Source organism: Phocoena phocoena, chromosome 2, assembly GCF_963924675.1.
Source record: "Phocoena phocoena chromosome 2, mPhoPho1.1, whole genome shotgun sequence".
Taxonomy (NCBI): Eukaryota; Metazoa; Chordata; class Mammalia; order Artiodactyla; family Phocoenidae; genus Phocoena; species Phocoena phocoena.
The window spans coordinates 171,284,071-171,311,151 of NC_089220.1; the positions used below are offsets into that span (position 1 = coordinate 171,284,071).

General features: G+C 40.6%; 1 protein-coding gene across 2 annotated transcripts in view; it reads right to left on the reverse strand.

Annotated features, from left to right (window-relative positions):
• Positions 1–27,081, reverse strand: part of ITGA8 (integrin subunit alpha 8) — a 177,718-nt gene that overhangs the window by 130,943 nt on the left and 19,694 nt on the right. Inside the window, exons 3-10 of one of the 2 annotated variants that reach the window (XM_065871271.1) lie at positions 20,984–21,084; positions 18,073–18,196; positions 12,365–12,426; positions 10,511–10,556; positions 7,606–7,731; positions 6,624–6,668; positions 4,142–4,185; positions 2,404–2,460 (exon numbers count right to left, since the gene is read on the reverse strand). In XM_065871271.1, the coding sequence (XP_065727343.1) occupies positions 2,404–2,460; positions 4,142–4,185; positions 6,624–6,668; positions 7,606–7,731; positions 10,511–10,556; positions 12,365–12,426; positions 18,073–18,196; positions 20,984–21,084 (605 nt within the window). The remainder of the gene's footprint in view (positions 1–2,403; positions 2,461–4,141; positions 4,186–6,623; positions 6,669–7,605; positions 7,732–10,510; positions 10,557–12,364; positions 12,427–18,072; positions 18,197–20,983; positions 21,085–27,081) is intronic. The other variant, XM_065871272.1, reaches the window with a different exon arrangement.

Genomic DNA, 27,081 nt, shown 5'->3' on the forward strand with positions numbered 1-27,081 from the left:
TAGCATCACCGCCTCGGCTCCCCCCTCAGGTCATCAGGCATTAGATTCTCATAAGGAGCGCGCAACCTAGATCCCTCGCATGCGCGGTTCACGGTGGGGTTCGCACTCCTATGAGCATCTAATGCCGCCGCTGATCTGACGGGAGGCGGAGCTCAGGCGGTACTGCGAGCGATGGGGAGCGGCTGCAAATACAGATGAAGCTTCGCTCGCTCACCCGCTGCTCACCTGCTCTGCAGCCTGCTTCCTAACGGGCCACAGGCCAGTACCAGTCCGTGGCCCAGGGGTTGGGGACCCCTGATTTAGCCAGTTTAGCTTCCTGTCACCTACAAATTTAATCAGCCTACAGTCCCCTGGAAAGTGTGCTCCACAGAAGGCAGAGAGTTCCACCTGTGTTGTTCATTCTTCTCTCTGCCCTGTCTGACCAGTGTTTAGCTCAGAGTAGGTGCCAGGTGCTAGATACTCTTTGCAGAGGAAAAAAATAGATGAGTTACCAAGTGTAACACAATTATTTAATTCTCCCGCCTTTTTTGTCTATTCCAAACATATACAGTTGCTGTAGACTGATTGTTTATGCCTCCCCTCCTCCAAATTCAAATATTGAAACGTAACTCCTTATGTAATGGTATTAGGAAGTGGGGCCTTCAGGAGGTGATTAGGTCACGAAGGGTTGAGCCTGCATGAATGGGATTAGTGCCCTTAGAGAAGAGACCCCAGAGGGCTCTCTAGCCCTCCTTCCACCAGGTGAGGACACAGCAAGAAGACGGCTGTGAACAGGAGGCAGGCTCTCAGCAGATACCAAATCTGCCTACCCCTTGATCTTAGATTCCAGAACTGTGAGAAATAAATGTTTGTTGCTTTAGCCACCCAGTCTATGGTATTTTTATTATAGTAGTCCATGGGCTAAGACATGGGTGCCAGGTGCAAAATACTCTTTGCAGAGGAAATGAATGCCTCATTTAACTGCATCATGCAATAACTCAATTCTCCCACCTCGTTTCCCTATTCCAAACACATACGGTGAAATTCTTATTCCTGGGTGGCATTGTGTGATCTTCACTCAGAGGAATTTCATCACTTATGTATTAAGTTCTGAGGTTCAAGATTGCAGAACTAGGTGGTACTGAAGATGAGAAGTTACAGAAAGGCCACATTCAACAATGTTTAAAGAGCTTTTAATGATAAAAATGTGAAATGAAAAGACAAAGGAGAAGTCTTGCCAGATTTCCATTAAACCATTAATTGTCACCACTTGGGAATCATGGTTCAAAATTTATAAATCCACCCAACTTCACTATCGTCACAGCCTTATATCTCTATATTTACCACAAGAGTGCCACGAGGGACGTTGTTAAATGCTTTGTTGAAAATTGAACAGTAACGGATAGACTAAAGCCCCAATTTGGGGGAGGAAATGTCAAAAACGCTCTGTGTTCTTTAAAAAACTCTATGTGCTTGACAAATATATGATTCCGAATTTCTGTGTGTAGCTAAGAGTTGAGCATTTCAGGACCTTAAACCTGGATCCTCCTGGGATCCCGTGGGCCAAGATGTAACTTGGCTGGAGTCAAGTGTGAGGCTTGCTAGAAGCTCCTTACCCTGGGTTGGTGGTTAGGAAAGGAAACTGGTTGACCAGAGAAATGAATTCAACTCACGATTGGCTCCCTCAGACGGGAGTATCACATTCATCCTTTAAAGAAATGTGACAGATTTCAACAGGTCAAAAACCCAGGAAACCCAGGGTAGTGAATGAAGTGTGACCTCAGGCCATGTTACGTCAGGAGGATGACAGCAGCCTGTTTGCAGGCAACTGACCCATTGATAATAAGACCCCAGCCAGTGACAGTGGGTAACGGGGCCATACCTACCCGCTGCGGGGAAGGGACCAGAACCAGAGAGCCTATCTTCCATATAATGTTGGGATTGGGGAGGGTTCCAGTCACTGTGAGGACAGGAAGGCAGAGCCCAGACCCACTGACTGACCAACATGTGAAACCTACAAGAAGCCTGTGTCTTCTCGGGGGGAAGGCGGGTACTCAGAACCCATCACCGCGCACACTACATAAGGACCGCAACATAACAGGATTGCTCTCTGATTTCAGCAATTAGTGGCTTTTGGGCTTTTAGGGAGCATATTCTGCCTTTACATCACTTATCATTTTCTGAAATCATCATGGGCATTTACTTGTTTCTTAATTGTCACCCCCCATCAGCCTCCCCCGGACTGTTGCATGAGAGCTGGGATCTTGTCTGTCTGCTACTTGGTTACACTCCCAGTGCTCAGAAGAGTTTCCAGCACATAGTAGGTGCTCGGTAAATATTTATTTTAGGAATGAATAAATAACATATTACAATATACTGTTAGTGCAGAGTGACATTCATTATTTGATTCTAAAATGTCTTCACCTGTTCACCAGTGAAATTCTGAATAAAGGTCATATCTGTAGAGTTAATGATTGAAACCTGAAAGCATAGAAATCAGATAGGTTACATCATTTGGCATAGAATTGGAGCAATTTTTAAAAAGTTTAACTTAAATCATTTTAAAATTTTTGTGAGGAGTCATAAATGGTTAGCTCTACATGTAAAAAAAAAAAAAAATAATAAGCCCAAAGGAACGATCTTTAAAAATTCCAACTGAACTTTTTGTTTATGGTGAAATCTGGGATCCTTTCAGACAAAATGCATGCTTACTAATCTGATGTAGAGAAATCTGAATTCAGGAACACTGAGAGCACCTAATCTGATAGTTAATTGATCTAATCAAAAATTTAATCTAAGTTTCACTTCTGTGCATTTGCTGTTATGAGAAATTGATGACTATGGTTCTCTGCAAAAAAATGAAATTTTAAAGTATTATCCATGTAGCAAAAATATTCCTTTTAAATTCTATCCAGGCAGGGCTTCCCTGGTGGCGCAGTGGTTGAGAGTCCGCCTGCCGATGCGGGGGACGCGGGTTCGTGCCCCGGTCCGGGAAGATCCCACATGCCGTGGAGCGGCTGGGCCCGTGAGCCATGGCTGCTGGGCCTGCGCGTCTGGAGCCTGTGCTCCCCGGTGGGAGAGGCCACAACAGTGAGAGGACCGTGTACCAAAAAAAAAAAAAAAAAATTCTATCCAGACAACCTAGATATTATAAGTTTACCAGACTTAAACGTTATTTAAAATATAAGTTTTTCCTTTCATAAGGTCGATTTATTTTCCTTTCCTATTTTTATGGTAACTAGTTGTAATGGGTTTGAATAGTATCCCTCCAAAACTCATGTCTATCCCGAACTTCAGAAGGTGACCTCATTTGGAAATAGGGTCTCTGTAGATGAAATAAGTAAAGTTAAGGATCTTGAAATGAAGTCATCCTGGATTTAGGGTGGGCCCTATGTCCAATGACTGGTGTCCTTATAAGAGGAGGAGAGGACACACATAGACACAGATGGAAGAAGGCCATATGGAGACCGCGGCAGAGATTCAGGTGAAGCTCCCACATGCCGAGGAAAGGCAGGGCCACCTGAAGTTGGCAGAGGCGGGAAGAATCCACCCCTACATTCATGGGAGGGATGTGACCGTGCCGATCACACCTTGATTTCAGCCTTCTGGCCTCTTGAACTGTGACAGAATAAAGTTATGTTGCTATAAGCCACCCAGTTTGGGGTCATTTGTTATGACAGCCCTTGCAAACTAATACACTAGTGAAATAACAATTGACCTTATTATGTCCACCGTATGGGACATATTAAAATGCTGATCACATCAACAGTGGGATCGTCTGCAACTATTCCCAGATTACGCACACGCATAGGGCTAGGCTAGCTTCATGGGCACGTGACCCGTGCAGTCAGTCACAAAGGGTCCCACGTGCAGACGGGCCCTCCCCACCCTGTGGACAGCCCAGCTGTCACTGTCCTGAAATTCTTAACAATTTTGAACTAGGGGCTAGGCATTTTCACTTTACACTGGGTCCCACAGACGATGGAGCTGATCCTGCACCCAGGTCAGAAAAGAATCTAACCTCCCTTTTCGTAAGCAAACGAGCGTGGATCAGTGGTGCTCACTATTAAAGGGCATTTTAAAAGATTTGAAAACCGCATGCAGCAAAATGTTTCTTTGCGTAGGTAGAGAACGTAGCGCGTAACGCCTTCGTAGTACTCACGCATCCAAAATTCTGTGCTCCTCTGGGAACCCCAGCCACCAGTTCTGTGATGGAAATAGTCATTTACCAGGTGAGTAGCATAGCACACTGTAAAGCTATACAACAAATCAGCTAAAGAGGGTGCCTCTTAAGTGAGTAACTATCATGGGTCCTGTAGAGAGATGGAGGTTTGAAGCCACAGTTTCGCACTGGCTTTTGCTTCTGCTACAGACGAAAGAAAACAGAAGACCCAAAGTCGTACTTGGAGATTTACCTGTCTCCCTCACATTCTCCATGTGTTTCTGCCTCCAGAACATAAGCCTGGCTTCTCAGATCTGTGTGTGATTTGTCAGTTAAACCTCGTACTCTGATTTCTCCGGTTTTCACTGTCTTTCGTACTTGTCTTTTGTACTAGTGTACAAAGTAACAGCTCCTGTCCCACTAATGTGTTCAAACAATTTCAGTTACCTAAGGAAAAGCCACATACTATAAATGATTGAGTCTTTCCCCCTGGAACAGAATTACAGGACAACCTGGCAGCCAAGGGTACACAAGGAAGGGAAGCTTCAGTAATAGAGGTAGAAAAAGCAACTCTGGTGAAAAGCGGGGAGCATATTCCAATGCACAGTGATATGGCTCTAGATTCAGGAAATAGTGGTTTCAGTGCTTGGGTCTGCCATAAACTGGGGATCAATCACTGAAACTGATTTTTTCCAGTCACCTACAATAGATGGGAGTTGGAACTGCCTGATTATGAGAGATCTTTCCAGCTCTCATTTCTATAAATCTAAACTATCCTTTGATTCAGTGGGGTCAACATTTTAGTTTAATTTAAAGAAAGGGGGCCTGGAAAAGAGTCCCCTTCCATTCAAATTTCCCTTCACCCAAAGCTGGTCCTAAAGGTATAGCACAAATTCTAGCATTAATTCTATCTGATGTAATAAACTCTAGCAGAGGTGGGCGCTCATGCTGTTGGAGCGTTAATCATCAGAGAAGATCCATTTGGGCCTGGATGTTGGACTTTTCAGTGGTAAATTTACTCTAATTCAATCAACATATAAATGTTCATTGCAAGCATAGGATACAGCATGGAGCAAAGACAAAATTCCCTGCTCTCGTGGGAGCTTATACTTGAGCTGGAAGGGGCAGTCAATTTGAAAAGTAGAGTCAAATGTCATGTTAGAGTATAGCACAGAAAAACTAAGCAGTAAAATGGTACTGGGAGTGCTGGAATTGGGAGGCGGAAGGAATTATGATTTATTGGGGTGGTCAGGGAAGGTCTTGGCAAGAAGATGACATGTTACCAAAGCCTGAAGAAAGTGCAGGAGTAAATATCATGGAGGTCTAGGAGAAGTATGTTCTAGTCAGAAGGAATAGCACGTGCAAAGGTCCTGAGGTAGAAGTGTGTCTGGAGTATTCAAAGAACAGCAGGGAGGGCAGGGTGGCTGGAGTGGTTGGAAGGAGTCAGGGGTAAAGGACTGGGAGCTGAGGTCAGAGTAAATAGGGACCTCATGAACAGAGTCTTTTAGGTCATTGTGAAGACTTGGATTTTAGACAGAATGAGCTGGGCAATCACTGGGAGCCAAGAAGTTACACCACGTGACTTCTCTTCCTCGAGGACCACGTTGGCTGCTGGATCTAGGGAAGACCACAGGAGGGCCAAGATGAAAGCAAAGAGGATCAGTTAGGAGGCTGTTGCCACAGTGCTGATGGGCACTCGGATCAGAGCGGAGGCTGCGGAGGAGGTGAAAAGTAGGCAGATCCTGGCTGTCTTTTGAGTTTGGTTAGCAGGATTTGCTCATGGATTAGATATGGATGGGGTGTGAGAGAAAGAGCACAGTCCAAGGCTGTTGCAAGGTTTTTTGCTTGAGCAGCTCGGAGGATGGCATTGCCATTTACTGAGATGGAGCTGATGGAGGGTAGAGCATGTTTAAGTGGACAGATCGGGAGTTCAGGTTTAAGCTTATTAAGTTAGGAAGAGCCATTCAAATAATGTTGAGTGTTGAGTAGATTCTAGACCTTACACCGTATTCCAGCTTCCTGGACACACGTATGGACGTTTACTAGGGGCACCTAAAAACAGACCACACTCAGATAGAACAGAGCTGACTGATTTCGAGATCAGGCTTGCCAAACAGGAAAGACTAAGGGGATTATACCAAGTGAGATACCCGGCAACCACGGCTTCTCATTCCCCACAAACATTCAGAATTTGGTTTAAAAAAAAAAAAAAATCAGCCATCACACTAGTAACTTTGGGGCCTGCAGCCTCATAATGGCTATAACACAAAGGAGTTATTAAATGTAGGGCTGATGAAAAGTTTCAGAATTGTTTAAAAATCACAGTCCTAAAAGAGCTTTTTAGGTCACTGCACTTTTCCCCGTGTTTTATATTGGGCTGGCCAAAAAGTTCGTTCAAGTTTTCTGTAACATCGCATGGAAAAACCTGAACGAATGTTTTGGCCAATCCAATAGAGGGCTTCATTTCAACAATGTTTCTCACCTTGCTGAGAGTCCCCAGTAAATTCCCCAGCAGCAACTGAATATCCTGTTTTAAAGCAAGAAACAAACGAATCACACGTTTGAAGACTTTACAAATGATCTGTATCTAGAAATATGAAGGCACTACCATAGTAGTACCTTGTGCAGAAATGCCAACAAATCCTATTACATAGAAGTTTAGGGTTCTACAAAGAGAAAAATTAATCAAACCAGGATTTATACTAAATCTTGGAAGCATACTAGATCTGCTGCTTCTGAGCCTGGCAACACCTTCGGATTCTGAGGTCCCTTTTAGAAGCAGGAATGCTTCATTGCCCACCTGGACGTGTGAATGGTGGTTGCTGCATTTGAAGAGTTGCTGACTCATCATAATCAGACATAATTACTCTGAGAGGTATCTCTTGTGCTCAGGTTCTGCAATTTCTGATCACCTACAAGGCCTACTTCCTAATACCTTTAATGATGATTTCCCACAAACTTCACTTGGCTCTAAAGTGAGACGAGGTGATAAAAGATAACTACAGTTTTTAAAAGTTCATCAAGGAATCAAAATGCCGATACGTATGATACCAAAGGTGGCAAACGATAGTGATGAAATGGCATCGTGTGGTTTGCACGTAATAAATTTTGAGAACATTCTAGCAACTGGAAAGTCTCTTGCTCTTTTTAGAAACTGGAAAGGGTCATCGTCATGTTGCCCGGGTAGTACTGGGCATCCTCACTAATACATAGTATCTACGACTGACTGGTAAAATCCTTTATTTGCAAGAGATTGTCACGGAGCCTATAAAACAGCTATGAAACTATGGAGACTACATATAATGGCTGAATCAAAAGAAAAGAAAGCTAAGAGTCCACTCGAAGCTAGTAAGAGAAGAAAATTTGCAAAAGGTGCCAAATATAAGTGAGGAATAAAATTTGCTTCCACATTTAACATGCTTGTCTTTTGAGAAGCCGCAAATGTCTTGAGCAATGCATCTCACCAAGGTAACTGTCATCGTAGGAAGCAGGAGCCACTTCTGTCTGCTTTTCTCCAGCCAATTTTCTCAGGATATCCTTGAATGAGTAGTTTGCAATGATATCTGCAATACTGGCAGTGATCACCTGACCTGTGTTCAAACAAATGAATAGATTAACTGAATGAACATGAGAGGCGGGCCCTCTCCGCCACAGACACAGGGTATCTGAACAACACACACGCCCTTGAAAATGGCCATGAGGTTGCCTGCATTTTCGACAATGAATTTTCCTGCCTGGCTCTAGAACTGCAGGCTAAGTTTGCTAACAACTGGTTAGAGCTTTCCATTCTAATAGAAGAAGCACAGATGAACTATGTAATTGTTTTCATACAACATTTATTTTTTTCTGTTGTTTAAATTAAGGTGTAGTTGGTTTATAATATTATGTTAGTTTCAGGCACACAGCATAGTGATTCGGTATTTTTATAGATTATACCCCATTACAGGATAGCCATGGATCCAAAAGATGGCCAGCAATGTTCCACTACAACTTTTATGCATTCCTATATTTATTATGGAAATCTAAGGAAAAAGTGTGATCTCATGCTCTTTGGGAGAAAACTGGAAGAATGTTTTCAAGAGACTAAAATTTAATATTAATTTTAAAGCCAAACTATTCCTTGGGGATTCACACATTCACAACTTCAGTCTTTCTGTCTGAAGTTCCAAAAGAATAAAACTGTTAAATCAGGCCGTAAATATCTCCGAGTGACCTTGCCTGAAATGACTGTTCTTATATTAAGACAGTCGTATTTACACATGAGTTTCTGAACAACGTCTGTAGAATTTGCCAGTTTTCTCTTGGGTTAAAGCTAAATATCCCCTTCCTTGCTCCCACAGACACACTGCCTTTGCTTATTTCCTTTAGCTCTTCTATAAATATTATAATCTTAAAACTGACTGAGTAAAATTTTAAATTATCTCAGACAAATGCTCTCTATCCCCTCGACATGGCTAATTGTCAGCATATCATCTATATCAGACATTTTTTTTTCAACGTAAGGAAAGAATTATGTGAAATTAATCAAGTGCATTAGAACAAAATCTTTTTAAACACATCACTTTTATTTTATACCCATCCTCTGCATAAAATATATTGTTTTCCAGTTTGCAAAATAATGTTTAAAGACTGAAAGGTTAATTATTTGATGTGCATAGTTGTATATGTATGAATTAAGCTTAACAGTAATTTCACATAAAATTTTATCATAAATCCATCTCGCCTGTATCTTTCCCATTGGCCTTTTAAACATGATCAGGTCTCCTCCATTAAAAAAAAAAAAAAAAAAACCAAAAAACTTCACTCAACTATTCATCTCTCTCATATTCTTTTCTATTCTTATTCTAAACTTTACAGCCAAAATTAAGTCTGTATTTTCTGTAATCTCTCTTTAGGCATCCCATTCACATCCATGCCTTTGGTTATCACCACTATGCTAGTTTTTATTTTAGCCTAGATATCCTCTCTGAGTTTAAGCCCATACATCTAAATACTTATGTGAAAAGTCTTGGACATCTCAAACATGTTCATACTCAACATAACCAAAAGTAAACTCATCATCTTCCTTCCCCAGTACACTCCAAACCCGTTCTCTTCCTGCTTTCTCCATTTCAGGGACTGGGACCCACCTAAAACCATTCAGTTACAAAAGTCAGAAACATATCCTTGGCATCCTCCCTGTTCACCCACATACATCCAAACCATCATCCAAGCTGTTTATTCTGCCTCTGAAGTATCTCTCAAATTCCGCCCCTTTCTCAGTCTGTACTATGACCACTCTAAGAAGCAAACATCTTCATCTGAACCTTACAGCTGGTTTACCTTATAGACTTAAAACTAGCTTATAACCTTAGAACTCGTTTGCTGATACTGCACTTTGGCCAACTGCCGATCCATTTTCCACACTGAAGCCAGCGTGATCTTTGTGTAACACACACCTGATGATAAAATCCCATGCTTCAAATTCTCCAGTGGTTTCCCATTATTCTCAGAACAAACAACACATTCTTATTCTACCTCAGGCAATACACTTAAACTCCAACCATCCACCGGGGATTTCTCATTGTTTTGGAGATAAAGACAAAACTGCTTACCTGGGGCTGCAAGCCCTGCAGGGAGGGTGGGACCCCTCCATCCCACTCAGCAGCTCTTAACTCTAGTCCCCTGATTTCCCTCCATTCTCAGCTCGCCGGGCGCCTTTATGCCCTAGAACATTTTCACACAACCCTTCCTCTCTGCGCCTGGTTACCTCCCACTCGGGGTTCAGGGCTCAGTTCAGGGTTGCTGCTTCCAAATTCGTTGAAGTTAAGGTTGATGCCGGCTTATGTAACACCTTTTTTAAGAATTAGAGGAAGTCATCCCTCCTGGGCAGATGCCATCGTGCACCTGGGTTCAGGGCTCCCTAAGCAGAGCACAGGTTGTAATTTCATCTCGTCAGCCAGTGTTCAGAGGACAAAACATACCTGCATGGGGCCACCCTGGAGAAGCCTCCTATGCTCTCATGGCCCCATCTTGACATAGCTTCCTAGTGAGTATCATGCCCGGAGTTTCTTAAGTACTCGTGTGAGTATTCGATTAATGCCTGCATCTTTCCCCAGATGCTAACCTCTGCGGGTTACTCATAATTGTACCCTCAGCATCTAGCACAAAGCTGGGCATGGTCTCAGTAAGCATTTGATGAATGAAGGAATTAAGTTGCAACGGTATTTTAAAATATCATTTATATCACAAAGTACAAACTGAAATGGAGAAACTACCAATATGGAGATAAAATTAACATAATAAAAAGTCAACACTTGATGTTACTTCTGTTTCATCTCCCTGTTGGAAACAACCCGTGGGCATTTCTTCTCTGCTAACAGGACCTACCTTGCCAATAAAAACTGCCAGGGCCTCCAACTATAAGGTCTCCGTTCTACAAAACAGAAACGGCAACAATTGGAAAAGAAAAACAGTTTCTTTTTTTTTTAAGGGTGAGAAATCATTGTTCATAAGCATTGCTCTAACAATTATACATAAAAAGTAATTTTTAAAAGAGGCCCTTATATCTGAGTCATGCAGGTCATTTTCTTTCCTTTTATTCCTTTCAATTATTTTGTTGTATCAAATAATTTTAATTAGATTTAATTAGGTAAGTAAAATTCTCTCCCCTGAGAATACATAAATTCAGTTTTTTGGCACTGCATCTTCCATGCTGTGCAGCTCCGTAGACACGGTCTTTTGAGCCTTAGCCGTAAAAAGAAAATTTGATTTCTGTTTATTTTAAGGCCACAGTAATGCCTGTTTTTTTTTTTCTATACATCTGCAAACACACCCCTTCCCAGGAGAGGGAGTGACAACTCCAGACTAGAAAATAGAAACTTTCCTTTCTACTTAGAGCCCCACCTTCCTTATCCTGCATCCTTGACTTTTAGTGGGGGGTGGGGGGGGGAGAAAAAGAGTAAAATTTCAGACACTGATGAAATTTACAGTATTTGCAAAACCATGGAAGCTTTGCGCCCACGTTCTTATTAAATATCTGTTTTTAATTTGTGAAAGGATAACGTGAAATTAACACTAATGTGAAATCTAATCAGTCAGTTACACCTAAGAGATGAAAACACAGATGCTTGTGATCTTTTTAGAAGCACATTTCTTTACTGAGTTTTTGAGATTTTCATTTAAAAACGAAGCAAGGGGCTTCCCTGGTGGCGCAGTGGTTGAGAGTCCACCTGCCGATGCAGGGGACGCGGGTTCGTGCCCCGGTCTGGGAGGATCCCACATGCCGCGGAGCGGCTGGGCCCGTGAGCCATGGCCGCTGAGCCTGCGCGTCCGGAGCCTGTGCTCCGCAACGGGAGAGACCACAGCAGTGAGAGGCCCGCATACCGAAAAAAGAGGAAGAAAATGCAAAAATGAAGCAAGACTGTTGCTTTTCAGCCTGTGTATTTCTTTTTTTTTTTTTTTCTCATATAACCATTTTTAATACATAACAAGCAAAGGAAGCAAGCAGAGGAGATAATCAAAGGGCATTAAACACTTCTCTAAATGCATTACAGAATGTTTTTCAAATCCAATTCCTTAAACAACTCTCTTCTCTGTATAGCAAGCAGGTTTCACTGTTTTAACCATTATTCCATGTGTCTTTATTTTTTATTTTATTTTATTTTTTTTAACATCTTTATTGGAGTATAATTGCTTTACAATGGTGTGTTAGTTCCTGCTTTATAACAAAGTGAATCAGTTATACATATACATATGTCCCCATATCTCTCCCCTCTTGGATCTCCCTCCCTCCCACCCTCCCTATCCCACCCCTCTAGGTGGTCACAAAGCCCCGAGCTGATCTCCCTGTGCTATGCGGCTGCTTCCCACTAGCTATCTATTTTACGTTTGGTAGTGTATATATGTCCATGCCTCTCTCTCGCTTTGTCCCAGCTTACCCTTCCCCCTCCCCGTATCCTCAAGTCCATTCTCTAGTAGGTATGCATCTTTATTCCCATCTTGCCCCTAGGTTCTTCATGATTTCTTTACTATTTAATAAAATGCCATATGTATAGATTACTTTATTAAAAATAAAGAGCAAACAAAAAAATTTAAAGTTGCCAAAACAGGCCAGGTATATACCTAAAGGTTCTTTTGTTGATGGTGGTTATTGCGGGTGGGAGTGGGAATGAGAGGCAGGGGGTAAAAAAAAATCAAACAGATAAAATAAATTTTAGAAGCTATAAGATCAAAAGAATTTACCTTATAAAAGTCCAGACTAAATCCTGCTTGGCAGTAACCCTGACCTTCAGGATCAGCATTGCCTGGAATGATCAAAAGATACAAATGTTATAACATCATTATCCCCGAGATCTATTTTAATAACCAATTCAGGATACACTGTTGTTTTATCTATAGACTTCTAAATTTAAAATGATCAATATGTGTTCTATATTTATTTTTAAAATTTATTCCAAGTAATTTCTTAAATACATTGCAATCTGTGTTCTTGTCCCGAATGGCACTGTGATTCTACAGTAAGAGCGATAGGAATAACGTTCCTTGGACTTACGATACTGGGTTTTATAACTCATGTTTATTTGAAGAAATAAAACATCCATCTCCCATCTATGTTCCCAGTTCCCCAACTGGCAATAATGTGTTTCTGTGGTGCCCACGTGTTCTGAGTAAAGCAATGCCTTGAGAAAGAGAGAGCTGAATTTAGTCACCTGGGTGGACACTTTCTCCTGGGGTCACCGATAAGAGTTTCAATTTCCTGATCTCTCACCGGAAATTAACTTCAAATTCTTCTATTATCATTACGTAAATTAGGACCTGGCATTTCTGATCACATTGCATCTCACAGGGACTCTAGTGTTCACAAAAGAGAAAACTCTCTAGAAATGGCTTATTTTATACTCTCTGCAATGTAATTCACTAGCTGAATGTCCAATAGGACTTTTTTATAATACAGTTTTTTTTTTTTTTTTTTTTTGCGGTACATGGGCCTCTCATTGTTGTGGCCTCTCCCGTTGCGGAGCACAGGCTCCAGACGTGCAGGCTCAGTGGCCATGGCTCACGGGCCCAGCCGCTCCGTGGCATGTGGGATCCTCCCAGACCAGGGCACGAACCCGCGTCCCCTGCATCGGCAGGCGGACTCTCAACCACTGCGCCACCAGGGAAGCCCTGTAATACAGTTTTTTAAACCATAGGCAGGTCAACTGTGGATTCCCAGGATATTAGGATCCTGGGACATTAGGATGAGGAATGTACTACTTGTCACTTGTACTTTAAAAGAGTATCACTCCTAAAGTACTTAAATTAAAACCAAAATATAGTTCAGTAGAGGGAATCTCAGTCATTATACAGTTAGATGCGAACATGCAAATAATTACTCCTTTCTTATCAAGGATACTCCTGAATGGAAGCTAAAATAAGAGGGCAGGAAAGGAAAAGCACATCATCCCAGGAAAAATTTATAGGCTGGACATGTGCCTGTTCCAGAAGCTTTTTGAAATGGATCAGGCCTTTCCAGCTTTTCCTAGAATGCCTTCTGTTTTTTCTTCTCTTTGGTTAGTGCTAATTTTAGCACCGTCATCAGCCATTCTTTCCAGATGTTCCCTTTATATTTTAAAATACTTTTCTACTTCATGTACTGTATTTTTTTGATGATCTGTTTTTAATTCAAATGTCGATGCTTTGTGTGTGTTTTTTTTAAGCTAAGTTTTTTTTTTTTACAGCTTTACTGAGGTATACTTAATATACCAAAAAAATGCACATCTTACTGTGTACGTTTTGATGAGTTTAGACATATGCCTCATACCATGATACCACCACCACGATCATGGGAATAAACATATTCATCACCTCCAAAAGATTTCTTGTGTTCCCCACCCTCAATCAAATTTGCTTTTTTGTTTGTTTTTTTGTGGTGAAAACACTTAACATGAGATCTACCCTCTTAACAAATGTTTAGTGCACAGTACCTTACAATATATTTTATTTTGTAACTATATTTTGTGGTTTATAGTTATGAATGCTACAAAGTTCCTTAAAGTCTCAAATGTCCAGGTACCATTCTTCTAGAAGTTCATGCCTGTAAATAGCTGTATGCAACAAGAAATATATATGAACACAAGATATATGATTATGTGAACATAGATGTGTTGACTGTATTTAAGAAATGTATTTTAATGCATAAATCTTTTTTATAAATCCTTTTGAAAATCGACTCTGACTTTTTCAATATTGTAAATTATTCAGAAAGGAAGAAACAGGACCATTCTTTGAAATCATTTTGCTGCAAAACAGGAAACTGAAAAAATTCAGAGAAAACAGTAATTTTTCATAAAATTCATCGAGAGAGCAACCAACTTCAAATGTTGAAGTGGTGATTATAATAGAAATGGGAGGTTATTTCCTTTGCAAAGTAAGTATTTCTCTTACAATTATAGTTTATGAGAGCTGAAGGAATCTTTCTTCCTAGAACTTCAGAGCATCTGTGAACTTTACAATTATGCCCTAAAGAGTAAACTCAGGAATCCAGGGAATCACGGTATCATGTGTTGGCTTCCCAAGGAGAATGGAAAGGTGTGTGTAAACCATTGCCATCTAAATTATGAATGACTGTAAGAGCTACAGGCATGTCATTAATATGAATGAGCAGACTACCACCCAAATTGCTCAAAGTGTCAGTGAAGGGGCTTTGCAGTGTGACATGAACATGAGAGGCTTCTTGAAATTCTCTTTTGAAAGTAATATCCCTGTTCTGTGATATTGGCCATACGCTCATGAACAAGGTGGCTTTGTGTTTATGAACTGTGAACTCCTTAGGGAACACAGGAAGCCGGCTCCTTGGGTGCATTTGAGAAGGAAGTACTTCCAGTAAGAGAGAGACCAGGAGGATGTGACACTGGAGTTGTGTACTAGACTGAACAGAATTCCTGGCCATTTGTTTGGCTATTCTGCAGCTCGACATAAACTTCACCTTTACCTGTGTCAAGCTATTCTTTTATTTAGGAAAGTAAACGCTAAATAAATTCGCAACATAATATACCCGTGTAACTCAAAATGAGAGCATACTATACTTTAAAGTTCTAGATAATGGTTCAAACTCACCCTGCAACTCTTATCCACAAGTCTAGATGGCTTATGCTGTATTTTAACCTGAGCTCTCCCATCACATGGGCAGTCAGATAAAAAGGCAGAACAAGAAGCAGTGACATGGTTTCTAAACAATCATCCTTGATGTTAGCTGGAAGAGGATATATCATCAAGGTAAGAGGCATGTGAAGGACGGGCTCCTCATTTCAGCTACAGTAGTTTGCTGTGGGGAGGTACCTCTAGCAAATCATAAAGAAATGTGATATGGATAGGTGTAAAAATTGATGAAACAAGTTCAGTTTTGAATCTCTGCTCTACCATAAATTTTATGAATAAATTCAGGATTTATTTATTGCTCTACCTGACTTTTTTTTTTTGCCATGATACACGGCTTGCGGGATCTTAGTTCCCCAACCAGGGATCGAACCCGTGCCCCCTGCAGTGGAAGCGTAGAGCCCTAACCACTGGACTGCCGGGGAATTCCCTGACTTTTATCTTTAGCATAATAATAAGGACCTCTTACAGAACTCAGCGGCATGACCTTGAGTGGAAAACGACACAAAATATCCCTCTTAATGGATGATGCCATGCTTGGGAAGCTCCTGCTTTCCTGCTCCAATAACTGCTAAGAGAAGCCCTTCCCGTCGTCCTGTCTGAAACAGCTCCTCTCCCTACCCAGGCACGTCGCTCCCTACTTTTTTGCCTTGCTATGTTTTTCTTTGTAGTACTTTTCACTACCTGCCATTATATTAGAAACTTATTTATTATTTAAACAAATTTTGTTGTTGAGATGTAATTGATATATTAGTCCAAGGTGTACAACACAATTTGATTTATGTATATACTGTGAAATAATTACTACAGTAAATGTAGTTAACATCTGTCACCACACATCGTTACAATCTTTTTCTCTTTTGGCTATGTTGGGTCTTCACTGCCACGCGCAGGCTTTGTCTAGTTGCGGCGAGCGGGGGCTACTCTTTGTTGTGGTGCGTGGGCTTCTCATTGCGGTGGCTTCTCTTGTGGCAGAGCACGGGCTTTAGGTGCATGGGCTTCACTAGTTGTGGCTCACGGGCTCTAGAGCGCAGGCTCAGTAGTTGTGGCACGTGGGCTCAGTAGTTGTGGCTTGCGGGTTCTAGGGTGCAGGCTCAGTAGTTGTGGCGCACGGGCTTTGTTGCTCCGTGACATGTGGGATCTTCCCGGACCAGGGCTCGAACCCGTGTCTCCTGCATTGGCAGGCGAATTCTTATCCACTGCGCCACACGGAAGCCCCGTTACATCTTTTTAAAGCTCTTAAGATCTACTCTCACAGCAACATTCAACTATACAATATCGTATTACTAACTACAGTCACCATGCTGTACATTACATCCCCAGGATTTATCTTATAACTGGAAACTTGTACGTTTTGACCACCTTCACCCGTTTAACCCACACCCACACACCCCACCACTGGCAACCACCAATCTGTACTCTTTTTCTGTGAGTTTGTGTGGGTTTTTTTTTTTAAGATTTTGCATATAAGTGAGATCATACAGAGTATTTTTCTTTATCTGACTTACTCCATTTAGCATAATACCCTCAAGATCCATCCATGTTGTCGTAAATGGCAAGACTTCATTCTTTTTTATGGCTAAATAATATTCCATTGTGTATATATCCATATCTCTATCTATTCCATATTTCCTTTATCCACTTATCCATTGATGGATCCTTTGGTTTTTCCATGACTTGGTTATTGTAAATTGTGCTGCAATGAACATGGGGGTGCAGATATCTTTTCAAGATAGTGATTTCAGTTCTTTTAGATAAATACCCAGAAGTGGAATTGCTGGATCTGAACTTATATATTTACGCATATGTTGTCTCTCTCCCGCCCTAGAATATGCTTTTTGAAGACAGGGGTTTGCTTTTTCTTGTCCTGTGCTTTATTCCCTAAACATAGTGCTCAGTGTGTTCAAAAAACACGTGTTGAATGAATGCATAACTGAGTCTTATTATCTATGAGGAACACCTCTTTTATTTATTTATATAAGTTTATTTATTTATTTATTTTTTGGCTGTGTTGGGTCCTTGTTGCTGTGCACAGGCTTTCTCTAGTTGCAACGAGCAGGGGCTACTCTTCGTTGCGGTGCTCGGGCTTCTCATTGCGGTGGCTTCTCTTGTTGCAGAGCACAGGCTCTAGGTGCACGGGCTTCAGTAGTTGCGGCATGCGGGCTCAGTAGTTGTGGCTTGCAGGCTCTAGAGCGCAGGCTCAGTAGTTGTGGCGCACGGGCTTAGTTGCTCCGCAGCATGCGGGATCTTCCCGGATCAGGGCTCAAACCCCTGTCCACTGCACTGGCAGGTGGATTCTTAACCACTGCACCTCCAGGAAAAGTCCAGGAACACCTCTTTTAAAGCCATTTAAGGGACTTCCCTGGTGGTGCAGTGCTTAAGAATCCACCTGCCAGTGCAGGGGAAACGGGTTTGATCTGTGAGAACACAGGCTAGGTGGAGAACTCATATCCACTGTGCCCTTGGGTCCAGTCATGCTAATTAACACCATTCCTACAATTAACAAGCAGACAGGTAGCATTTTTCCAATGCAGTGTGAATTTGGAGTAGAGGCGGAGAGTTTAAGGCCTAAAATAAGGAACCAATCAATTTGACTGCAGAATATCTAAGAACAGAAAATTTCTGAAACACGGAAGACGATCAGCAGAATTCCGTGTCTTGGTCCTCACGTTACAGTAAGGCATCCTGGAAGACCGTCCATCATCTTTACCCCCACTGCTTTTCCCTTACCAATGGTGTTCTGGGGTTGCCTGCACTGTCTATAGCAGAAAAGCTTGAGCTAAATTTCAGTTCCAAGAATAGAAATAACTTACTGTTCCGACAAGGAGAGTACTCAGCATACGCACTGAAATTCTGAATCGCTACATAGCACGTGCCAACTGGGTCCTTTTCTGGCGTCGGCTTAAGAGTTCTCCAGTGATATAATGGAGCACAGGCCTGGGAGACATCAAAGACAATAAAATTTTTTTGGATGTAGATTCCTCATACAGTGCTTTGATTTGACTTATTGATGAATGGACCTAAATTTGTAACAAACAATGCTCAATTATTAAGTGACTTAATTGGCCTCCAGTATGCTAATGAGTACCTCGGTAGGCAGAGTTAATGAAACTTCCAAAGCCAATATTTCAACATTAATGCACTGTAGAATTGGAACAAATTAAGCATATACAAAGGAATGAGATTTTTTTCCCCCACAGGATTTTAAATCAAATCAAAGTAGCCTAGCAAAAGTAAATATTTACTAAAGGCAAAGAACTCGTATTTTCTTTTTTTTTAATTGGACCTACATAAAAGCAAATGAACATTTAAACAGCGAATGAATCAGTGTGATGTCTTAAAAAGAGAACTAGTTCCTTTCTTGGTTTAATTGTTGCTTAAAGAAAAACTACTTTCAAATCAAAGGATGCAGACAAGTTTGTAAACCTCTGTTTTGTGGATTCCTCTGGTTTATCACTGAGGGTGCACCTGACGATTTTTTTAAAACAACGACTTACATTTGGACTGCTACCCCCTTATCACAGTGGGTTTATTTTTCATTTGATAGTTTTTATTCATGACAAGACAAAAATTAATTTAAACAATAGTAAGAAAAACATGATTCTTGGATTATGAAATATAAAAGAGGATATATGAAATCCTCTTTAATTAAGTTAAATAATTAATTTTGCTAGGAATGAGACAGGCAATAAACATAAACAGGTAGAAAACACAGGCACCTTTCTGACTTCTGTTTTGCTAGCTCGAATCCTACGTAACTGTGTTTTACCTGAATATTCAACCACTCATTTCTAAGGATGCAGAATTAGGGACTTCTAGAATATGGAACCACTAGCCTCTCTCCTAATTTGATGACATCACACTTAAAACAATGCCAGAAAAAGTGGGGGCAGATCCTGATTTTAGTCTTTTCATGATTCCAAACATGTCCTTGGTAATCAGTCCAATGTGTAACGACTTCTAGATAATTTTACTAAGTAGCACCCTTCTTACTTGAGAATATAAGTTATCTTTACTAAAATAACTTAAGTTTTTTGGGGCTTTGTCTCTCTCTGTATTGTGAGGTCTTAGCCAATACTGAAAAGCTCTCTAACACATCTAAGTCCCCTTAACTTCGGGCGCTATGTGGTTAAGACACTTAACATAAGGTGGAATGGTGAAAAGTAGGAGTTTGGAAGGGAAAGCATTACCTATGTGGTTCAGTATAAGCCAACTCGCATCACCTTCCATATCACCATAGAACACTTTAATGCCATGAAAATTCTTTCCAGTGTTTGTCTGCTATCAGCCCTAAAAAATTATCTTTTTTATACCTGCTCAGTTTCACACTGATGTGAGACATGATGATGTGATAATATTCAGGCTTCGACCCAAACACACATGATACCTGGATATTCAAAATCGATACTTCTGTTCACAGCAATTTGAAGTTCTAAGAATTGTCACACAGCGTAGAATTTAATTCTTTATGCTGCTAAGTTTCAGTGCTCAAGGAAAAAATTAACTTGAAAGGTACTTTATATTATCCTATTTCCTACCACATAATTTTGAAAGTGCAAGCATGCCCTCAAATTAAGCATATTTATTATGAACATGGTGTGTTATTTTACGTTCAATAATTCTGAAGATTTCTACAAATATTGAATAAATGCACAATAATATAAGTTTTCAAGACTTAATCAAAATCAATATAGTACCAAAAGATTTTTTAACCCCAAATAGTTATTAGATGGAATTAGCTTTTCAATAGCTATTCACATACATTGTAAATCACTAAAGGATTAAAAAGTTTTTACCAGTCCTGGAATGTGAGAACTATATTAATGCAAATACAATTCTACAGAGAGCCTATTGTAAATTCTGGATTTGTCACTAAAAAGGGCTATCTATGTTTTATATATTAGTTGTTTTATGTCAAAATTTCTGTGGGGCGTTAACCACAGACCAAATAAAACAAGGCATTTCCTTTAGATACTTATTTTTATTAAATCATAATTCAAACACCTTTAAACAAATCCCAAAAGCAAAAGTTATTGCTTTATTTTGTAAGGAGATTAGAGCCAATAGTAAAAAAAAAAAAAAAAAATCCCCCAATAACAAAAAAGTTTCCAGATCAACTTATACAGTTATTTATTTCTCAGTAAACCAGACACGTGTTATCACTCGGATCTATAGAGAAGAGAATCACAAAGTCATAGCATTTTAAAGCCAAAAGATCTCTATCTGTGAGTGAGAAATTTTTACTTTAAAAAGTATCAGTGTACTCAGAGAACCATGTAACTGGTAGTTATATTTTTAAAGAAAACTTTCCGATAGTTCTAAAGAGGATCAATGACATCACAGTAGATTAACTTTTAAAGAATCCTAACAGTAGTACTCCTGTTTCTCTGGTCAAACTTTAGTCAGCCCTTTAAATCAATCTTAAGCAATGAAATATTTACCTTTTTAGGATTTAGCTTTTATTTTTCTATCTTCCTTATTTGTTTTTGAAATATTTGAAAAGATCTAACCAATCTTCCGGAAAACCAGCGTTACTTCCTGTAGCTTTAAGGACTAAAATAGATTCTTTAATTTGAAGCACTAAATTTTTTTGGAATGCTGATAGCTCATCTTTGAAAATCCAACGTATTCTTCCATGAAGGGATTTTGGTAGATAGGAGTTGTGAAACATTGCAGTGTACATGTTATTGCAAAGCAGCCCCGCAGCACGCAGCTGATACTCACCACCACTTTCCCCTTATGAGCTTTCACTGTCGCTCCAAACCACTGATTCGATTTAAACTCTATAGGTTCCTTGGTTCCATTTACTCTGATCTTTCTGTTGTCTGACAGGGAGAACATGGGTTGTTAATAATTTGTAAAACGTGGCAGCCAGCTAAAATATGTGATAATAAATTTACCCATTAAAAACATTTTTTAAAATGTCATACACATGGGGGGTTCTTTTTGACTAAGTCTGAGCTAGACTTTTCACTTAGAAATATACCAATCAAATGAATATACATACTTGGCTCATGACATTTCACAACTTAACTTTAAAAAAGCATTTTTTTTTTTTTTTTTTTTTTTGTGGTACGCGGTCCTCTCACTGCTGTGGCCTCTCCCGTTGCGGAGCACAGGCTCCGGACGCACAGGCTCAGCGGCCATGGCTCACGGGCCCAGCCGCTCCGCGGCACGTGGGATCTTCCCGGACCGGGGCACGAACCCGTGTCCCCTGCATCGGCAGGTGGACTCCCAACCACTGCGCCACCAGAGAAGCCCTAAAAAAGCATCTTTTTTAATGACTTACATTTTCATGGATAACTACTGTAAACTTGATGTAGACTCTGACAGTCTTTAATCTACACTTTTGTCATTGATTTGCCTGATGGAAGACCAAACATTTATAACTGCTCTAAGGAATTCCAAATCTTCTCTGATAGTGAAACTACTTGGAACCTCCATGCTCCAGGAAGCATAGCTGTCTCAGCATGGTTTAGCAGGAGTCTGCTTGAAGGACTCCAAGTTCCTGGTTTTTAACTGGGTAACATGTGTCCACACAGTCCCAGAACTGTGTCCCTCAACACGGTTTTATCCACACTTTGCAGATGTCAGCATGAGGGGGACCATCTGGGTAGAAATTCAACCCAATTACGACACACTTCAGGTCTTAATAAAAAGCAGATATCTTTTCTTCCACTCCTGATTCCCAATCGACATATTTCCCATGTGGTTCTAACCGCATGGTTCTAACTGAACTTCATCAGTAACAGCTAATGAATTTCAAAAGACATTTGTACCAGGGCAACTTATTTCTATGTGTTCTCTTTGGTATGAATTTTGTTTTTCCTCCTTGACTCTATAATAAATGCATTACAAATGAACTTCTAACTTCTATTAAGGGAGGCCAAAATATACACGCAATTAATATTCACTTGAGTTTACATATGATTACAGACTTTTCAAGAAAGAATAAATTATATATACTTAGGTCTTAACCTAAAATTTACGCTTTGATATGTTAGTAGAAAATTACAAATTTCCTTCTTTAAAATCTTATGCTTTTGATGTTTCTGGACTTTTAAAAAAGAAAAAACAAGTTCTGGAAATCCTCACCCCAAATGCACACAACTGGCAAAGAACTGGAGCATCTTACAGATTAGAGCGTAAAAATGAAAATATAAACATTTCTGTTTGCATCTAGGCAAGAAGACGGTAGACCTCAGAGAGGAAGGATCTTGTCACCATGCACTGGGTGATCTTGGGCAATTCATTTAATCTTCTGCAGTTTTCATTTCTTCTCTAAAATTAGGCTGAAAATACCCCCCCTTCCTCTTTCACAGGTGATCAAAGTCATAAAGATCACGTAGGTAATGTGGTAGTGCTTTATAAGCTGAGAACATACTACAGAATCTTGCAGCAATACAACCCTTCAAAAATATCTCTTAATTAGAAACCTGGAAACTCAACCTAAGTACAAGAATTAGAAGGGACCTCACAGACACATAAGTCAGTGCTCCAAATTGGCCGCCTTCTGCTAGAGAAAATGATGTGACTCTACCTTTGGGGCGCCTAAGGCATCTTTTCTGCTATTATAAGGTTGAACTGTGTAATAACTTGATTGAAAGTGTAATTTGTGTGTTATTTTCCAGCAACAAATTTCTTTGAGACCAAGAATACAAATGAACGGACGTCACTAATTCCATCCCTAATCCAAGGATTACAATAGAGAATAATCCCACTGTCCCAAGTCTCCCTTTACTGAAATGAGTTGTGATCTAGGTGTATCCTCCTTACCTTGACCTTTGAGGTGGACAAGTCATCTTTTTTTTTTTTTTTTTGGATGCACCACATGGCTTGCGGGGTCTTCGTTCCCCAATCAGGGATCGAACCCATGACCCTGCAGTGGAAGCACAGCGTCCTAACCACTGGACTACCAAGGAATTCCCAAGTCACCTTTTAAAAATTCTGTTTTATTGGGCTTCCCTGGTGGCGCAGTGGTTGGGAGTCCGCCTGCCAATGTAGGGGACGCAGGTTTGTGCCCCGGTCCGGGAAGATCCCATATGCCGTGGAGCGGCTGAGCCGTGAGCCATGGCCGCTCAGCCTGCGCGTCCGGAGCCTGTGCTCTGCAACGGGAGAGGCCACAGCAGTGAGAGGCCCGCGTACCGAAAAACAAACAAACAAAAATTCTGTTTTATTATTTTTATAAATTCACTGATGTAAATCTAATATTACAATGTCATAAAATTCAAATGAGTAACATGTATTTGGGTTGATTGTGAAAGTGACCTTTCCCTAATTTCTCACCTTCCTTTTCTGAACAAGATTCTTTCATGCCAAACAACCCAACACAGGGCTTAGTACTATGCACACTGGTGCTCGATGAACCTTTGATGCACAGGGGATGTTTTTGATTCGATTTGACCTGTTCGTTCCTGAAAACAACCTCCTGTAAAAACTCAGCACAATTTCTGTCCTTCTAAGCTCTCCTTGGTATGGCAAAGGGCTGAGAAGCTGGAACCTACATTTTCCAGACCCTCTTACAAATAGGATTCAGGTTGAATGAGAGGCTCATGGAGAGATCTGGAAAGAGGAGGAGATGGAGAAGCCATTATTTTCTGGCAGCAATTATAAGCATGCATGGGGGCATCAGTAGCTGCAGGTGGGATGTTCTTCCTGCAGCTCTCAAGTATCCTTTGACAGTCATGCCTTTTTGGTGCTTCAGGCCACTGAGATCGAGTCCTGAACTTCCAGATTTCTTGATCTGCAGGAAGTGACCTTCCTAACTTTCACATACCCAGTCTTTCCAATAATCATATAAACCTCTCAGTCCTAACTATAATACTCAAAGTGGTTTCTGTTTCCTGACCAAACTCCCGTGATATGGAGCAATGCATTTAGGATAGGACCACACGTCTTCTGGAACAGAAGGAAGGCACTGTGCATTGTCAACCCCAGAGAATTCTTGGAAGGGCCAGTGGTTCTGGGAGATGGTGGAGACCATTAGTTACTAATGGTCAAGCAGTTCTCTCCTTGGCATATCCCAAACTATGCCAAAAGCTAGGAAGAAGTTTTATAGTGACTGCATGTGATGTAAAGCTTCCCAAGTGCCAAAAGACTATTAACAGAGTTAATAAATATAATCCAGGTGAATTTTTTCACGGGAAGAATCAGTATATTTAATATGTAAAAGAGTTCCCAAATCAATGAGAAAAAGACTAAAATTCAATAGAAGAAGTTCTAAGGACCTAAACAGGCATTGCAGGGAAGAAGAAATCAAATATCTCATAAATTCATGCAGAGATCCTGAACCTCAAATTAAAACCATAATGACTTAAGACTTGTCACCTAGCAGTTTGGCAAAAAATATTAATAATCTCTGTTTTCAAGATAATAGCTCAATGCAGCATTTTGGAAGGGCGATTTACAACATATATCAAATTTTTAAATGTACATTTTTTTGAACAAGGAATTCAACTTCTAGGATTTTGTTCAATAGAAATAATTACACAAATGCTTTAAGATGCAGTGTGAAGATATTTGCTGTCCTGGTTGTGATAGCAAAACTGAAACATCTTAAATGTTCATAAATAAGGGATTTGAGAAGAAATTCCTGTTATCTGTAAAATAGAGTACTATTCAACTATTAAAACATCTATTGGGAGTTTGGGGTTGACATGTATACACTGCTGTCTTTGAAAGAAATAATCAATAGGGACCTACTGTATAGCACAGGGAACTCTGCTCAATATTCTGTAATAACCTAAATGGGGAAAGAATTTGAAAAAGGATACGTGTATATGTAGAACTGAATCACTGTGCTATACGCCTGAAACTAACACAACATTGTAAATCAACTATACTCCAATATAAAATAAAAGTTAAAATACATATGACAGACTTAGATGCACTGATATAGAATACTGTCTACAAAATATATTTTTCTGTTTTACCGTTTCTGAGACTTTAAAAAAAAGTATAGAAAGGTACGAGGACTTCATATAACAAACACTTGTATTCCCACCAGGCAGAACTGACAACTGTTAAGTTTTTTCACATTTGCGAACATCACAGTACCCTTCGACATCTGTCTCTCCAGTTCCATCCCCTCCTCATCCATAGGTGGTCACCATCATGAATGTGATGTGTATACTCCCGGCCACTTAAAAAATAAGGTCCATGAATAATATAGAACAGAGGTCTGCATATATTTCCTATAAAGGACTGATAATAAATATTTCAGGCTTTGCATTCTCTATGGTCTGTCGAAACTACTCATCTCTGCCCTTGTAGCAAGAGCAGCCATAGACAATATGTTTTTTAAAATGGGCTTGGCTGTGTTCCAATAAAACTTTACTTATGGACAATGAAATTTGAATTTCATATGATTTTCATGCATCATTTAAATATTATTCTTTAAAACAAATTTCCAATCATTGCAAAATATAAAAACTACTCTCAGCTTATAGGCATACACAAACAGGTGGTGGGTCAGATTTTGCTGTAGTTTTGCCAACGATTTACTATTGAGTATTATTTTTTTAAAAAATTTTTATAATTAATTCATTTTTTATTTATTTTATTTTTGGCTGCTTTGGGTCTTCGTTGCTGTGCGTGGGCTTAATCTAGTTGCAGCGAGCGGGGGCTACTCTTCGTTGCGGTGCATGGGCTTCTCACTGAGGTGGCTCCTCTTGTTGCGAAGCACGGGCTCTAGGCGCGCGGGCTCAGAAGTTGTGGCTCATGGGCTGTAGAGCGCAGGCTCGGTAGTTGTGGCACGTGGCCTTAGTTGTTCCGCAGCATGTGGGATCTTCCTGCACCAGGGCTCGAACCCGTGTCCCCTGCATTGGCTGGAGGATTCTTAACCACTGTGCCACCAGGGAAGTCCCTGTGTGCTCTTTTTAACTGAATAAAAGTGGTATTATACTATCTGTATGGAACAGCGTGTAACTGTGTTTAACATTCAATTTTATGTTTTTGGGAAAGAACCTGTGTTTTGATAATTAGATAGATAGGTAATAGATCCAACTCGTTCTTTTAAACTCCTGTAAGTATTGTATCTCATTAGATAGCCATCTGCATTTTATTTATCCATTCCATTTACACATGAACATTTAGGTTTCTCAGCTTCTCTACTACCACAAACATGTACCCTGAGTGCCCTTATCTTCACCTGCAGATGGAGAAGTGTTTCTCTCTGGCACCAGACTAGAAATGACATTGCTGGGCAGCTATGCCAGTCCACCTCCAAAGTAGCCCCAATTTCCATGTACACTCTCAGGGCACGAGAGAGACCCCATCAGCTCTTGTCATCGTAGAGCTGTTAAATTTCTGCGAACCTGGACGACTATGAAATGCTCCTTCATTTGCTTCTGTTTTCATGTGCATTTCCCTAATAATTAGTAGAGTCAATCATCTTTTTATGCTTATGGGCCATACACTTTTTTCTTCTGTGAATTGCTAGCTCATCTCCTTTGTTCATTGCCTTGTTTGGTTATTAGTCTTATTGATTAGAAGAATTCAGCGTATATTCTGAGTCCTTTTTTTTTTTTTGCGGTACGCGGGCCTCTCACTGCTGTGGCCTCTCCCTCCCGTTGCGGAGCACAGGCTCCGGACGCGCAGGCTCAGCGGCCGTGGCTCACGGGCCCAGCCGCTCCGCGGCATGTGGGATCTTCCCGGACCGGGGCATGAACCCACGTCCCCCGCATCGGCAGGCAGACCCTCAACCACTGGCGCCACCAGGGAAGCCCCGAATACTGATTCTTTCCCCCACATATATGTTGTCAATATCACCTTCCAATTTTTGCTAGTCTTTTAACTTTACGAGTATTGTCGTCCATCTGGAA